At 41.0% G+C, this 16,003-nt stretch overlaps 2 protein-coding genes across 8 annotated transcripts in view; one reads left to right on the top strand and one right to left on the bottom strand.

Annotated features, from left to right (window-relative positions):
- Positions 1–12,856, top strand: part of LOC119180082 (uncharacterized) — a 51,146-nt gene extending 38,290 nt beyond the window's left edge. For all 3 annotated transcript variants that reach the window (XM_075878426.1, XM_075878427.1, XM_075878425.1), the window contains 2 exons: positions 7,850–8,066; positions 10,176–12,856. In XM_075878426.1, the coding sequence (XP_075734541.1) occupies positions 7,850–8,066; positions 10,176–10,192 (234 nt within the window). In that variant the 3' untranslated portion in view covers positions 10,193–12,856. The remainder of the gene's footprint in view (positions 1–7,849; positions 8,067–10,175) is intronic.
- Positions 12,857–12,958: 102 nt separating this feature from the next.
- Positions 12,959–16,003, bottom strand: part of LOC142775912 (uncharacterized) — a 50,497-nt gene continuing 47,452 nt past the window's right edge. For all 5 annotated transcript variants that reach the window (XM_075878420.1, XM_075878419.1, XM_075878424.1 and 2 more), the window contains one exon: positions 12,959–13,767. In XM_075878420.1, the coding sequence (XP_075734535.1) occupies positions 13,579–13,767 (189 nt within the window). In that variant the 3' untranslated portion in view covers positions 12,959–13,578. The remainder of the gene's footprint in view (positions 13,768–16,003) is intronic.

Below are 16,003 nucleotides of genomic sequence, written 5' to 3'. Positions count from 1 at the left end.
AGGGCAGAGTACAACTACAAATAATAGAGACGACTGCTTATCTGTTGTGGCAAGGCAGCGCGCTTCAGCCTGTGACGTCTGCCGATCGAGCAAGCGCAGTCACCACGATGTAAACAAAATCACCACGGGGCACCGGTTCTAAAAACCATGTTAGCCACATAAAAGCTGCACGACTCGCAGAGCCAAATACACAGCCAAACGATCTAACTTACTCAAGCAACTTAGTGTGGCAGCTTGGGCTAGTTGGTATGGCATGACGATAACAAAACGACGACACAGAGACAAGAAGGACACGATCGAAGGACATCAGCGCCAACTTCCAACTGAGTTTATTGTGCGGAGCGCGAAAATATACAAAGGAGACAGTAACCATGTGACAAAAACCATATGGTACAAAGAGCAAAACATGAGTAAGGGAGGAAAAAAAAGCAAAAGCATAGAAAAAAGGCAAAAAAAAGTCTTAAGGAAATGAAACAGAAAAGTAAAGGTAATATTCAAAACAGAGATCTTGCCGCAGAGATTCAGACACTAGAAGCAGGTCGGTCCTTTTAATAGAACGCGCAGGAGAGTTCTTCTTTTGCATCCATTTCATTGTACTTCATGGCACATGCACAACTGCCATTGTCTTTCTTTTTGACAAGCACGTGACGTTTTGCGCACATCCGTATGCCGACAACAGCAGCGACGAACCACGCGGCCGTTTGCGAATAGCCGACGATGTGACACTCCCACCGAGATCCTGCTGCCTTGTGTCGGTGTCCAGTGGGTGGCCTTACTATAAAGATGTGATAGCGGAGCACAGAGTCGCTCTTTTGTACATGGAAGGCACTTCCATCGCGAGGGGCATCCTGGCGCTTACTGGTGGAGGTGCTGGAGCCTACAACCTGATGCAGGACAGTCTTGCTCGAACCCGTTCACCTAGTCCAGAAATAACTCGGCCCCTCGTCACGACTCTGGCCAGTGCACCGATTCAGTCGGTGCATGCTAGGCATAAGTCCGGAGTCCGCACCTGTTCCGCCTCTTTCCAGCATGGCAGCTCCTATTACATCCACGGTTATCCGCCATCGCAGACCACTCTTCCATCGCAGGTGACTCTTGAACATCCTCGCGTTCCTGAAGTTTTCCATGGGGAAGAGTACGAGGATGTCGAGGACTGGCTCGAACAGTTCGAACGGGTCACTGTATCCAACCACTGGAGCGAACAGCACAAACTTGGCCGTGCATATTTCGCACTAGAAGACAGCGCTCGCACGTGGTATGAGAACCATGAGGCTACATTCCAATCTTGGTAATATTTCTGTCGAAAGCTCCTCACTACATTTTTTAACTCGGACCGACGGTATCGCGCACAGCAACTGATTGAGGTCCGCGTGCCGAAACCCAACGAAAGAGCTGCCATGTATGCAGAGGGTATGATCCGTCTGTTTCGACAAGCTGACCCTGACATGCCCGAGGCGAAGAAGGTGCGTCACCTAATGCAGGGTGTTAAGGAACCAGTGTTTGCGGGCCTCGTACGAAATCCACCTACAACAGTAGATGAATTCATAAGAGGCGACAGTCATCGAGCACGCACTGCAACAACGATACCGACACTTCGACCGCTTGCCGAACCACACGGCAGTAAGTGCTGCAGCTCAAAACACTGCCGTATGCGAAAGTTCTCTGCGACAAATGGTTAGGGAAATACTGCGTGAGGAACTTCGGGCCCTCTGCGTTCCCCCTACCCTGCACCTCCACCAGTGTCACGACGTCAAAACAAAGGTCTTGCCACAGAGATTGAGACACCAGAAGCAGGTCGGTCCTTTTAATAGAACGCGCAAGAGAGTTCTTTTTTTTTCATCCATTTCATTGTACTTCATAGCACATGCACAACTGCCATTGTCTTTCTTTTTTACAAGCACGCGACAATACAACTACTTGCGTGCACCAAAACCTTCGAGGAACCTTAGTTCCTTCTCGGGCAGAGACACGGAGGGCTTGCTAATGCAAGACACCTGTTCGTGTGCCGTCTGCGCGGCCTCGAAGATGACTCAGGTGCCCTCATTCTTGTGCTTGTACAGCGTCAATGTGTCCTTGAAAAGAGGCACACAGTTGGACTCAGTGCAGTGCCGAGCAAGAAAACCATCTTTCCCGTTTCTAACATTGTTAGCGTGTTCTCTCAGTCGATCTTTCAGACACCTTCCTCTACTTCAAAAAATGCTTGATGATATTCTTATAAAACATGAAGTTATGCACGCCTACATTCCTTTTAAACAATGTCCCGAAAAACGTGATCTCAAGCTTTTTGATAATATCTGATACAGGATATTGTGACGAAAAATAGTTTAATCATGAAAGCATATTATATGCCGGTTGGGAGTTTATCCCTCGCAACCTGCTGTATGGTTACGAAGAGACATGTTTATTACAAATGTTGACTGCCATATATTCGTTTCAAATATATCCTTGCAGTCTTCCAGCAGTCGCTTTTCTTTGTAAGTTTTTTTTCAGCTCTGCAAATAATCGCGTACATGCAGCCTACTGCTCTGGCCGTGCTTCAGCCTTGTGGCTCCATGGGGCAGCTCACTCTAGCAACGTGGCAGCGTTCGCAAAAAAGCTAAACTGATAAAAAAGAACAAAAACCAAACAGATAACGCTGCGGGTGAAAGGTGACCAATTGGGAGGTTGGTGTGAAGGAAAACATATACTTGGCGGGCTCGAGAGCGAGCACTTTTTCTTAGGTACAAGCCGGGATTCCGGCAATCGATGTCGAAAACGGACGGCATTTAGAATGAACTGCAATGAAGTATAGGAAAGCCCTGACGCATTGAGGGCAGAGACGGGCCTCGTCGCCCCTTTGCACCCCTCAGAACAGCTACTGGGCATGGCACAGTGCTTTTGGGTTAGTGCAGAGGGGGTTGTAAAAGAGAAAGTGGAAGAAGGAACAAAAACGAGGTTGTGGGCGGGAGGTCCCGCCGCCGATCTGCTTGCTTTACGTGGAAGCGAAAAATTTCCCTAGATGTTGACAAATTTGCTTTTCCCCTAAGTACAACCAAAATTCCTTAGGTTTAAAGAAGATTTCTTAGAGTTGGCAGCACTGCTTATCACATTAAAAAGTAGATAGCGCAGTTGTTCTTTCCAAACTGATAGAAAACTATCGTTCAAAAATGTTTTGAGCTGGTAAAAAAAATCAAACACCAAGCAGGAAACAGTACATAAATGCCATCTTAATGCATATCTCTGTCATGCTGAAGTAGATAAGTACTGTAAGTAGTACTGCATAGTCCACTGTTGTCCATGCAACCAGAATATTTAAACAAAAAGTGTATTCTGAAATAAAAAAAATGGCTACTGAATTCCAAAAACATAATTGTACATTACAGACACACGTGGTATTTGCAGACACAGTTATTGCAAATATTGTACGCATTTTTTATTACTGTCTATAAACATGTAATAAACAAGTGTTGTTGATACAAATATTGAACAATGAACTGCAAAAAATATGCTTCGCAAGAAAGGAAAGCTGGCAAGAAGAGTAGCAGAAATATTTTGTGAGTCACTGCACATGTATGTCTCCTTTAGTCTGTGTCTTTTTGTTGACATTTATCACTTCACTGTGCTTCAAAACGAATAAGTCCGTAAACCCATTAACTGCAAACAGGTTTTCTAGACAGTGACATGTTTTGAAATAAATTATTGTGTGAAAGAATATTACTTCACTATGCATGTTATCTAAGAAATAATGTCATGATTACATTAAAATGACATTTGTGTTCTCAGTTTCACATATCATACAGCAGCCAAGCTTAGATGAACTTTTACTTGAAGCAGGATTAGAAAACAACAATATGTTAAGTGGTGTTAAATTTTGGAGCGAATTGCCTGTTCTGATACCTTACACAGATGCCATGAAATTGCACCAGAACACCACTCGCAGAAAGATGTGTGTTCCTACTCTTTGCTGAAAATTTTGTTCCCTCGTCCAGTTCATGCAAATGCACAGTCCACTCAGCGTAGCTTTCTTCACAGTTTGTCCACAGCTTAGCTTTAATTTTTCTCCTAGTGATTTTTTTCATGATATCATGTTATTCAGAAAGCATGAACTCCCCCTAAAAATTGTTCTTCAACATTAGTCTTGCCTTGAAGGCAGCACTAGGCATATATGATGCCACTTTCTAAGGACAGACTTGGGGCTGAACATCTGATCTATTTATTGATTCGTTTTTTAGTTATCTCGGAGACACGTTGTTCTTGGGCAGGAGTGAACGTAAAACGAACAAGGTAAAAGTAAGTGAAACAGCATGCGAATACAACTGAGCAATTAATGTATATGGAAGCTAATGCTGCATGTCGCAGCACTCTGCTCAGCAGACGGCTAAGTAATTGTTGAATGGCACAGCTAGTCATTCAAAAGCAAGCAAAGAGAACAATTACACAGCTAATTGATCATAAACAAGGTAAAAAGGTATGAGCAGAAAAATTGGAGCAAGCAGTGTGAGATTTCAGTTGAAAATTCGACATATACAGCATCTTGATGTCCTCATGTATGACATTCATTGGACAACATTCATTGGACAAAAAGCCCAGATTCGCTCCTTCTATACTGGTGGAAAGCATTGTTTCTAATCTGCTCCTAGCTCTCTTTCTTATCTACATGACTATCTATGTGAATCATCGCAACTCTGAATTTCAGTATGCTGGTGACTAAAACAATAATTTAATAATAAAATAATAAAGTAAAGTTGGTGGAGGGAAAGTACAGGGCACCCTCCTACGTAATTCACACATATAATTAATAAATATTGAGATGGTGTAAGAACAATACCATTTTAGATTGCTAGTGAGTAGACGTCAGCATAAAAAGAAAGCACGTAAGGCTCATAGTAATGGTGAAGATGCGTGTATAGTGCCATAAGTCGGCAAAACATTAGTGGAACTCACTCAGATTCACTCAAGAATTATAGTATCTTGTGCTTTGGACTCATTCAGACGCTCACTGACAAAACCTTTCTTCAACCAGTCTCACTTGTACTCACACTCGCAAAAATATTACTCAGACTCACAGCCCGATCTAAGTTTGAGTGAGTTGACTCATGAGTGAGTTAGCCGACCTATGGGAGGAAGTTGTCAATTTCGATTCACGCATGCAGGTCACAGCATACAATGTGAGGCTTATTGTTGCTCAACAGTACACAATTTAAACAATGGCCCCAGCACCTAACTTGGAACAAGCAAATGATAATTTTCATTCAAGATTATGTGCTTTTGCTTAAAATCGTGCTGTATACACTGCCCAAGTATGTCATTTCTTCAGTGATAAGCATACAATCGTATCCCACAGCTGTTCTTCATTGCTAGGGTCATATGATTTCCATCTGTGTCATAACTATACAGAAAGGAAACTTCTCGCAGTGTAACTTATGAGCTCACAATCGCCAGTTCCAGAGGCAGTATTGTCTGCAACTGCCACCAGAGTCCATTACAGCTGTCATCCTTAGCAACAAAGACAGCTCAGTGTTTGAGCAATCCAAGCCAGAATACAGATGGTGATCGCACATCCTGCCGTAAAGTCGTGCAAGTGCTTGAAGATTCTTCGCGAGAACACCCTTTTTTCAGGCAGCATGTTAGGTGACGAATCATGTTGTTTGCTTGAAAGCAGAGTAGATTTGCATAAGACATTACCTCATGTGAACTACTTAATGAGTGGAGGGTTGAAAGATTCCCACTCATTCCAAAGGGCCGAACCATAATTCGCCATCCTTATCATCATCGACCGGAGCATCAGCAAAGTATGCAAGCTATGTAAACACCTTACAGACGCACACTGGATGCTTTGTTACTTTGCACAATGATGCCGATTGGTGTAGTGGGTACCTAGCTAGTGCACCTGCATTAGGGATCTCATAAGTTTACTGGGAGCTCTATGGAAGGCCACTCTTCGAGCTTGTGCTGTGATTGTGCTGAGTCTCCCACACAGGCCTGGCATCTTTAGTCTACTTGTTTTTGTGCAAGTGATCTTTTTTTCATGGTGATTTTTTTTCAACCACGTTTTGAAATTTTGTCAGGTCAACAAAAAGTGTCATTTGAAAGAGACCTTTCAAGAGCTCAAATGTTGCTGATGCTATCATATCTCACTTATTCCTGCCGTTATCTCTGAACTCATTACACAGTTGTTTCGAACCTGCTGCCGTCTGTTGAACCAACATGTAATGTCCTATGCCGTGTGTGATTGTAGTGTACTAGTTAACTATGAAATTATTTCACACTCAAAGTGAACACATATTTATAACATTAAGATGTAGTTTCACAATCTACATTAACAGTTTAAGGGGTCAATAGTCCGGTATATAGTATTATTAATACTAGTACAAAGGCCTGCTGTGGTGCTGCCTCACAACATTTTTCAAACTGCAAGTTATGTTGTGTGCCACTGTGCTTGGACAAGTTTGCTTGTTAATAAAAATTGTTCAGAAGAAAAAGTGTTCCCTTTCGCTCGGCAGGTGTGGAAGTTACTGTCAGCCGTGACGTGAAATTATAACTTTGCTTTTGTGAACAGATGCTCAAAAAGGAATACCTTACAATGTTTTTGGTGCTGTGAAATCTTGCAGCTGTGACCCTGCAGTCTGCAGTTTTCTTTTAATTGCCTTTGTCTTGCACCTATTTTCACTTTCAAAACAGAGTGAGGAGACTTCACTGGAAATTCTATTTAACAGTACATTGCAGAACCTACCGTGATGCGACACCAAGGCCACCCCAAGTTTTTTTTACGCTGTTTTTTCTATTGCAATAAATGATGATGTCACACACACCAGGTTTCATTTTAATGGATCAAATACAGTTCTAATGTACCTACAGAAAATGAACTTGTTCAAATCTAGCTTGTTTTGGGACTCATTTATGTTACTTTTTACAACATCCACCGCTATTCACGACCAGAATACTACGAGGTGAACTGGTCTCACCCATAAAAATGTCATAGTTATTTAGCAACTACAGCAGATACACTTTTGTAATAAGAGCATGGGATTTACAAAAAGACAAAGTATGAGACACTGTACGTGAAGATACACTAGCTGATCTTAGAGTCGCTGAAAAACAAATTTTGTCTGTTGAGACATACAACAACGATTGACAATATCTAGTGAGACGGGCCAACTTTGAAACACAATTTTTTCGCCAAGTTTATATACGCATGTGAATCTAGCAGTATAAATTAGACTTATGAAAGTTTTGTTTTTTTATTAAAATGTGCTTAACATTTTACTTGGTAAGGGCTCCCGAGAAAGGTAAAAAGTCATGGTTTACTAGCAATTTCTCTAAAAATGTTTCACATGAAATGCTTTCATGTGTGATAGTTCTTAAAAAAAAGGACTTGAGCAGCATTTTAGCACTGAAGCAATAGAGATACGAATAAGGTCTTGAACTAAAGATGTGTAGGTTGCACTCTTCACCACTAGTTTGTAGTTATCACAAGAGCAAATTTAAAATACGCGACATGCAAACACAGATGCATGAAATATGTGCAGGCAAGTTTGCACGTCTGCTTTCTTTTCTGCTGCTGTGCATCTTTTCACTTGTTAGTTAGAATTTGTGGCACTTCTATTTCTCTCCTGTGTTCATGTTCGCACACACTCTCTCTTAACGGGAATACAAGCGAACTAGCTCAGCTATGTTATTGTAGAGCTCATGCCAACTTGTTGCTCTTGAAATAAAATTCACTCAGAATTTGCTCGCTACCACAAGCAGCTGTAATGCGTTAAGCAGATGCAACTCTCGCATATCATTTGGTCTCACTGATGATACGATGCTTAGTGTCATGACATTGACATTTGTCCTCTTGGCTCTTTTTTTCCCCCAATACTGCTAGTTCTTTGTCTTTTTGGCCATGTTCCTGTACGGGGGAGATGCCTTCTTCAAATACAAAGCTTGGAAGTCTGGAGAGCCTGCCCAGGGTGCAGAGATCGGTGCCCAGTGCAGGGCTTGGAGCTTCAAACGTGGCGTCACCTATCTGCCCCAACTACCCTGCCTACTAACTATGCACGCTACAAAGTCATGCACTCACCCCTCAGGCTATGACCAGCTTGGTGAGTGTGACACTTTCACTGAATTGCTCTTTTTCTGCTTCAGTGGCACTATATTTTATAGAAGCACGAGTCCTAATATAATTAGGCAGAAAACATTTCATTGAAAAGGGCGGAGGGGGGGGGGGGGAGATGTGTAAACAGCATGGCTTGTGTACTGCATCAGATTACTGATCATGCATGTCGTACACATTTTAAGTTTCATTTCAACCAGTGTGCAAGTGTCTTTCAGGACTTAGCTCAGTTATCTTGCATGCAGTGAGAAATTTTAGAGGCTAATTGTAAAGGTTCGTAAATTTACCCCATATTGAACAGCGCTGTGATAGCTTTGTTAAAAATTGTTAACCCTTAATTTGTTAGATTGGCTTAGACTAAAAAAAATGCTTTGCATTTAAGAACAAGTGAACAGATCATATATGGTGTTAAACTTTAATTTTCCTATGACAAACCTAAATTACGTATAGTACTATAATACTAGCAGCCTTAGGGATAGGCGACACACTATTCTCAAGGCTTATGGCTGACCAAATGTTGAGCAAGAATAATGCCAGGTGAAACTGTTATTTAAAGTACTTGAGTAATTTTTCTAGGGCCAATTAAGTTTTAATAACTTATCCTTCCAAAACCCATTTTTCATTTTTCAGTGAAGATTATCCTTGAATACTCATGTGACATGAAGGAAACATTTGTACATTATAATCATCTGTATAATGTTCATGTGGTTTGTATAGGCCCCTCCGAACGAACCCTCTCCCACATAGGCCGATTCCACTTGATGCCTGAAAATTCAATTACATCACGTTACTTTCCTTTGGCCATTTCTGTTGGTGTTTCACATCTCTTGGTTTCTATTTCGATGCTGTGATTGACCGTCGTCTGTTATGTCCTCATACTGTGTCTTGCCCAGGTGCATTTATTTTAATACTTGCTAGGATATTGGATGAACTGTTTTTTCTCTTATCCACTCTGCTGTCTTCCCAACTCTTAGGGTTACACCTATCATTTTTCCTTTTATTGCATGCTTTGTAGTCTTTAGCTTCTTCACTAGAAGCCAAGGTTGGGCAATTTGATGCCTTAGCTTCTTTTTCAGTTTTTTTTGTTATTCTCCTTGTTTACTCTCAATATGTTAGAACTCGTTAAATGAACCGTTGTACACTTTCTGCTTTAGTGACAGTGGTAAGTCACTGGTCATGAGTCGAAAATGTCTACTGTATGCACGCCAACTCACCTGTGTTTTTCAGTGGATTTCCTTCACATAAAGCAGACTCCCTTGTTAATATTTGATCTAGATAGACACCATCTTCTACTTATTTAAAGTTCCAGTTGTTGCTTACAAATTCTTGCTTTCTTACTAGAACACCTGGCAATAGCTTTGTATTCTGCATTGTCATTTTTCCAATATTTATTGCAGTCATTGCTCATGACTGGAATATTGTTGGCAAAAGATAAATTTCCGACTTTCTTTGTACGAATCTTCATTACTATTTCTTTCCAGTCTATTCATTTACATGCTTTTAGACAAGCATTGAATAGCACTGGAGAGACTATATCGTCTTGACAGACTCCTTTTTTTTTATCAGGATTTTCCTGCTTTTATTCAGGAAGACCAGAGCAGCTGTGAAGTCATTATACATTATCTATATGGTATGTTTCAGGTACCCCTGTTGGCACAACACCTTCAGAACTTTTGGTATCTATAAAGTCTGATTCCATTTTGCAATTCAGCAATGAAATATAAAGCGGTTTCGTGTGTTTGGCCGCAAATTTCTCAATTATTTTATCGATCACATGAAATGGATCCATTGTAGAATACCTGAAGCAAGCCACCTTGTTCTCTAGGTTGAATAAAGTCAATTGTAGTGCTCATCTTATTCAAAACAAGTTTCGTGAATATTTTGTTCAATGCTCAAAGAAGACTGGTTGGTCAAGTATTTCACAGGTCAATTTTGGTATATTATTAAAATGATGCAAGACACCAGAATGTTCAGCAAATTTTTCTCTTTTTGAAATTACTGTAGGATTGGAAGTTGCAGCACGAGGTAAATGTGTACTCAAGGATGCCAGTATGGACTGCAATGTATGTTTTAGTCAGCTGTCTGTTCTTATATGCAGAGGGAAGAGTGGTGTAAAGATGAACCTTGAGAGTCCTGCATTCAGTAAAATGGACGGCTGCCAGGGTGACAGTGATGGGAGGCAGCTGCTGCAATGAGCAACCAATACGGTGGAGAAGAGGAGTGGCACCTATCGTACTTTCTTTTCAATTGGCTGTATCACCTTTCTCTGTGTGTTAATGCATATTTTGGTCTTTGTAAATGGAGTGTGCGAAGAGGAGGGCTAAGATAACATTTTGTGGGCAACAATTTAGGGACAAGAAGCTAAAACTTTCCCTTAGTTTTCTCTTAAGTTTGCCTTTGTGTCTCACGATTAAGAAAGAGGATCAACTCTTGCAAATCAGCAGCGAAGTTTTAAAGTTATCGGCTGCTAAAGTGCTGATATGCAGTGCTGCTGCACACTTTTATTTGTAAACAAGTAGTACCAAAGCATAATTTTTATTTGCCACCACAGAGCATAGTAGCTTTTTATTTACCTAAATCCTTGCATTCAGGAAGAAAAGTTGTATTCAGCTCAGATGTTGAAGGCCGTGCTTTTAGTGCAAGGAAGCACTACAGTTTTTTTGTGTGACTGTGCACAAATTTTCTTCGATGCATATTTTTTGCATTCGTGCAAGTGAAAAGACTATTGGGGATAGTTAATCACATTGTTATGTACATAATGATCTATGATATGAAGTTAAATGTTCTGTGGCCCAGTTTGGAATGTGTAGTAGGCAAAAGGAATGATGTGACATGGGTCTCCTGCTCTCATAAAACACCTCATAGGTTGTATCTTAAACAGCTGAAATGTAAAAACAAAAGCAGCAATTGTATCAAAACCTTTCCATTTGCGTGATTATTTTTATCACTTTTATTTGTTTGTAACTGATATTAATGCTTTACGAAACATTGTTAGTACTTGCTGTGCATACGTACTATGCACATACTGGAGTTGAGGCTGCACTTTTGCATGCTCAAGAGTTCACTTACACTAATATTTGTTTACTCCTATAATTAGCCATGCAGTAAGCATTGCCCTGACTTGTTAGTCCTTCACTGTGGTACTCTCATGTAGCACAAAGGGATCAGCTCAAGTTTTGCCATTGCACTAATTGTCCCCCTTGTAGGTTGTTCATTTAGCCGGTATGTGAATGCTTTGTATGTATGTATCTTATAGTCTACTCAATTTTCTTTTTTTTTTTTTGGAGCTTAGATGTTAAAAAATTTGTGCGTATCTTTTGTTGCACCTTACGCAAAAACTGAACAAGCAACTGTTCAATGTAGAATCATCTTTGTTCACAACGGGCCTCTTGGCAAGTGCTGGTACCATTTCTTTGTTGAAAAGGTCTTTTGAGGGGATGCCAGAAGTAAATTTCCTGGGTTATCATATTTTGACATGATTAGTGAAACTTCAACGAAACATCTAAAGAACCTGTCGGCTGTTTGCACTGCCACTCTCCACCAGTGTAAGCATATGAAATGTCTCGATAATGCGCCTAGTCTACTGTTTATGTCTATGAAGGCCTAACCATAGTAGCACCACACATAATGCAAACAAGGAAGAATTAAGGAGTGAAACAAATGAGCGCAACTTGTCACTCCATGCTTCGACCTTGTTTATCTTGCGCAAAGTAGCTAAAAGGTCAATTCGTTCTAATTAGGCCAGCTAGCAGTCTTGTGTAAACTGTCTTTTAAAACCTGAAGCATGTGCTCATTGCTATTGCTTTGTAATATCATAGATGGGCATAAAGAGAAGACACAAACACTTTCAAAACAAAAAGTTAAGTTATAGAAAATTTTCTGATAGTCATACTCCTCAGGAGGAATTGAAGCAAGCTGTTATATACGGTCACTTTGTGGGTAGAGGTTCCACATAGCATAGTATGGTCATTCATAATAACAGTGTACTTTATATATCTGTAATGCGTATGTATTGCAGCGAGGCGAGGGAGTGTTCAAGTATGTTCAGCTATGGCTAGTCGACTCTCTTCGCAAGTGATATAGATGAAGTTCCGTGATAATTTGTTAGATTTGACCACTTGGCTTGTTTGTGGATGGAGTATGAAGTGCTATGTGCAACAGTACTGGCAATTTCGCATGGGTGGGTTAATGTCCCTTCAACACACAAATCTGCACAGAGATCTGTGCAAGATGTCCTTAGCTACCTATTGAAATAAAACAATAATTCCCACAAAAAAAAAAACATTTTAACACTAATGTGTTACTTCATCTACAAATGTGTACACACAAGCTTTGACATGTGCAAGTGGCGGCAGCAGAATCGAGCTGCTCATGATGGTAAAAATCAGGCAACTGTGAATTTGGATATATCGTGCATTAGAGCATATGGCATCATTGGTTGATAGAAGAGGGAGTAATTTCTTGCCGACTAAGAATTTTAAATTCCAGGCTGCCTGCTGTGCTATTTGCTGAGAGATCGAACAGAGTTGCAGCCTGGTGGTTGCTGGTTGAAGCGTGCCTAGTCTGGATTGTTCATGCGTCTGTCATTGCCACTTTAAGCTTGTGTGCGCATGTAGGGTCGTTTGTCCTGCTCTGTTAGCACAAGTTTTAACTGCTGGAACTTTTGCCTACAACTATTTACTGAAGCAGTTGTCCTTGCTCGGCTGGACACAATTTACAAAAGCATTTGGTCTTGCTCTGCTGTACATGCCCTACAACAAGATCAGTTCGTGTACTTGACGAGAGTGCTGTGTATAGTTGCCTTACTCTTCTTCACCAGGTCATTTCAGTGTGGCTGTTCCATGATGCTGGGTGATTTTAAGGCCACCCGATCCGAGGATCTTTAATAATGTAAACATTCTTTAATGAAGTTTCCAATTACAGTCATTATATTGGTCACTACGAATCAATATACGAATATCATCAATACGAATCATCAATACGAATCATCCATACGAATATCATCCATACGAATCATCAATACGAATCATCTATACGAATCATCAATACGAATCATCAATACGAATCATCAATACGAATCATGAATACGAATCATTATATGTAATTATTACAGAACAATAAATCTCCGTCAAAGTGCGAATATATGAATTATAAGAAGAATATACACAAATAATTGAGATCTAAATAATTCGCTATCACTATACGCATGCCCACAATGAAACATGTCTGCCAGAATGTAGACAGACAGTTTTAAAATATCACAGGTGTGAATACTGTACAAATTGTACATTTCAGTAAGTATAAAGTGTCTGTACACTTGTACACAGACACTCAGGCTTTGCGCGGCAATTTCTAACCTCGTCAACACCTTCAAGTCAATGCCTATGACGAGATCGCTGTCGAGTCGCATCACGAAAATGTCAAACACAGCAATCGCTAGTGCTTGCCAGATGCCAAGTTTCGGGCGCCCAGCTTTGCCTGGCGAGCCTGCGGATTCTCCCTCAGAAACTTGAGGATGTCCCCACAGTCGATCGCCTGCGGCAGCCATCGCTGGAGGAGCAGCTCCTCGAGGAACCAGATCTGCCAGTCTCTGCCAGTGCGGTCACCACGATGTAGGCGTCATCAAAATCGTCCAGATGCTGGATTTGCACATCTTGTACGCCTGTCCAGCGCATAAGGAGCTGTCGCACCTGGAGGCAAAAAAAATTTTTAATGAGAGAATCGTTAAAAATGAATAGATCCCAAAGCAAATGCACACAACAGATGCTTGTGTCGGACGCTAAATCCACTGGTGCCACTATACACTCACAAACCTCATCACAAAATTGCATCTTAAGAGGCAATCAGTTTGTTATATTAAAAATTCGTTATAAAGGTTATTTTTAATACTGTTGTAAGACTTTTTCATTTACTTTGTTATAACCAATATTTCATCATATTTATGTTCATTATATTGAGGATTTAGTGCAGTCACATTCCATAAAACCTACTGAACCAAACATATTAAGCCAAAGAAAAAAATTCAAGGAACCTTAAGCTTCGCCTTTTAAAAGTTGAACGCAATAGCGAAATCCGGCCCCTAGTACGCCCTTCGATCGCTAAGTGCATACTTATTAATATGTTGTGTTAGCACGAATGGCACACACAGGTTTTTGATCTAGAGCAAGAGTCGCATGGCCTCCAAAATACACGCCCTGCGATCGCCGTTTCGGAAGCCATAAAGAGTCTCACAATGCCTCACAGATAGCAGCACATTATCTAGCGTTTGCGGTTTGCTTGATCGACACCTCTAGAGAGGCATGATATGTTTTTCGCTAGATAGACATAGTTGTCCATATTTAGAGCTGTTCGAAAGTTTCTGTGTGTTTTTAGTGGCAATGGCTGCACTATCCCGGCCTTTTTCGACGTAGTTCAAGGCTTCCCAAATGCACCTACAAATCGCTCAGTGGGCTCGTTTTCGTTGTGACACCTGTCGAACGAAATGCGTTAAAAAGGCCTTTAAACAATTCTTCAAGTAATCATGGAATGAATTCACTAGAAGAGCTTATCGCCTCACGAATTCAATGCCGCAATAATTTTAAGAATCCATCCAGTGCGAGTGGAACTACAAAGGTTTGTCGCATGCTGCAATTACGTTATCTCTCCTCCCGTCCCGACAAAAGTGCTGGAAGCTAAGCAGGGAGGAGTGGCAGGGGCCGAGAAACTACCACGCATCGTGACCTTGAGCACTTTTTTTTCTTCGAATGCGCAGCTTTTTCAGTATGACCACGCACGCATGCATGGACAAGTAGCGGCCTCCTGGGGCGATCTAGATAACCTGATTATTCGGTCATAGACGCAGAGACTATTTTTTGCTCACAACCAACGGGGCCGACGCCGACAGCGGGTTTTCTGCGACACGAGGTCTCTAACACAATCGCGTTAGAAAGTGTTTGGTACAGTGCACCAAATATGCTGCCTAAACATTATTTGTACTTTTTCATCAAAGTGCAGCAATTACGACACAAAGGGACATGGATTATGGACAAAAAAGCTTGCCACCAATGGGTATCGAACCCACAATGTTCAAATTTAATGTCACAGGCTACAACTGTGGCTATTCTCTTGTCTCTTTTACAGGGTAGAATTTCTGTACATGTAGTCCCAGGAGTATTAGTCCGCACCACTAGTAATGATGTGTTTTTTGTCACAGCTAGCGTCAAATACCAAACTATACAAGTATCAGATGTCTTTAGTTTACCTTCTATTTTTTAATGTTACTATGTTGCCGTGTTACCTGAACACATGTTTCAGCAATGTTTCAGCTCCCCATACACAATGCAATGATGATAGCTTCATTTATGACTATCACTGCTATAGTTTACTAAACAATGGCATCAACATCTTCTGGTTTTATTCAACAGCAATTAAAGAAAGGAATTTTTACAATACAGCACATAAAGCTATGCTATTTGTACCGTGCATATGACATATTTCCCTTTTATCGAACCTTCCTTGTCTAATCTTGGCCCTTTGTCAGCACATCATCACATTGAAAGCTTATGCAATCAAGCATGGCTTGGCAACGTTACATTACGAGTTGATACGGCATATGCATGCTAACTTGAAGCACTCGAAAAGACTCCAGAAATGTCCCTATCGACATATGTCACTGTTCAGTTTGTACAGTGAAGGAGAAGTTAAAGGGACACTAAAGGCAACTGTTAAGTCGACATTGATTGTTGAAATAGCGGTCCAGAAACCTCTCATTGTTACTTTTGTGCCAAGGAAGGGCCTATTTTGAAGTAAAATCATGTTTTAGTGGTGCACGTCGGGTTAGCGCACTTCAAATTACCTGCCTCAAGAAGCGGACCGACCGGCCCAACTCATCACTCACATCACTGTTGCCATGCACAACGTTGTCCGGATTTACTGCGCTAGTAGCAG

The sequence above is a fragment of the Rhipicephalus microplus genome, chromosome X (assembly GCF_043290135.1).
Source record: "Rhipicephalus microplus isolate Deutch F79 chromosome X, USDA_Rmic, whole genome shotgun sequence".
Classification (NCBI taxonomy): domain Eukaryota; kingdom Metazoa; phylum Arthropoda; class Arachnida; order Ixodida; family Ixodidae; genus Rhipicephalus; species Rhipicephalus microplus.
This window is presented reverse-complemented; position numbering and strand designations above follow the sequence as displayed.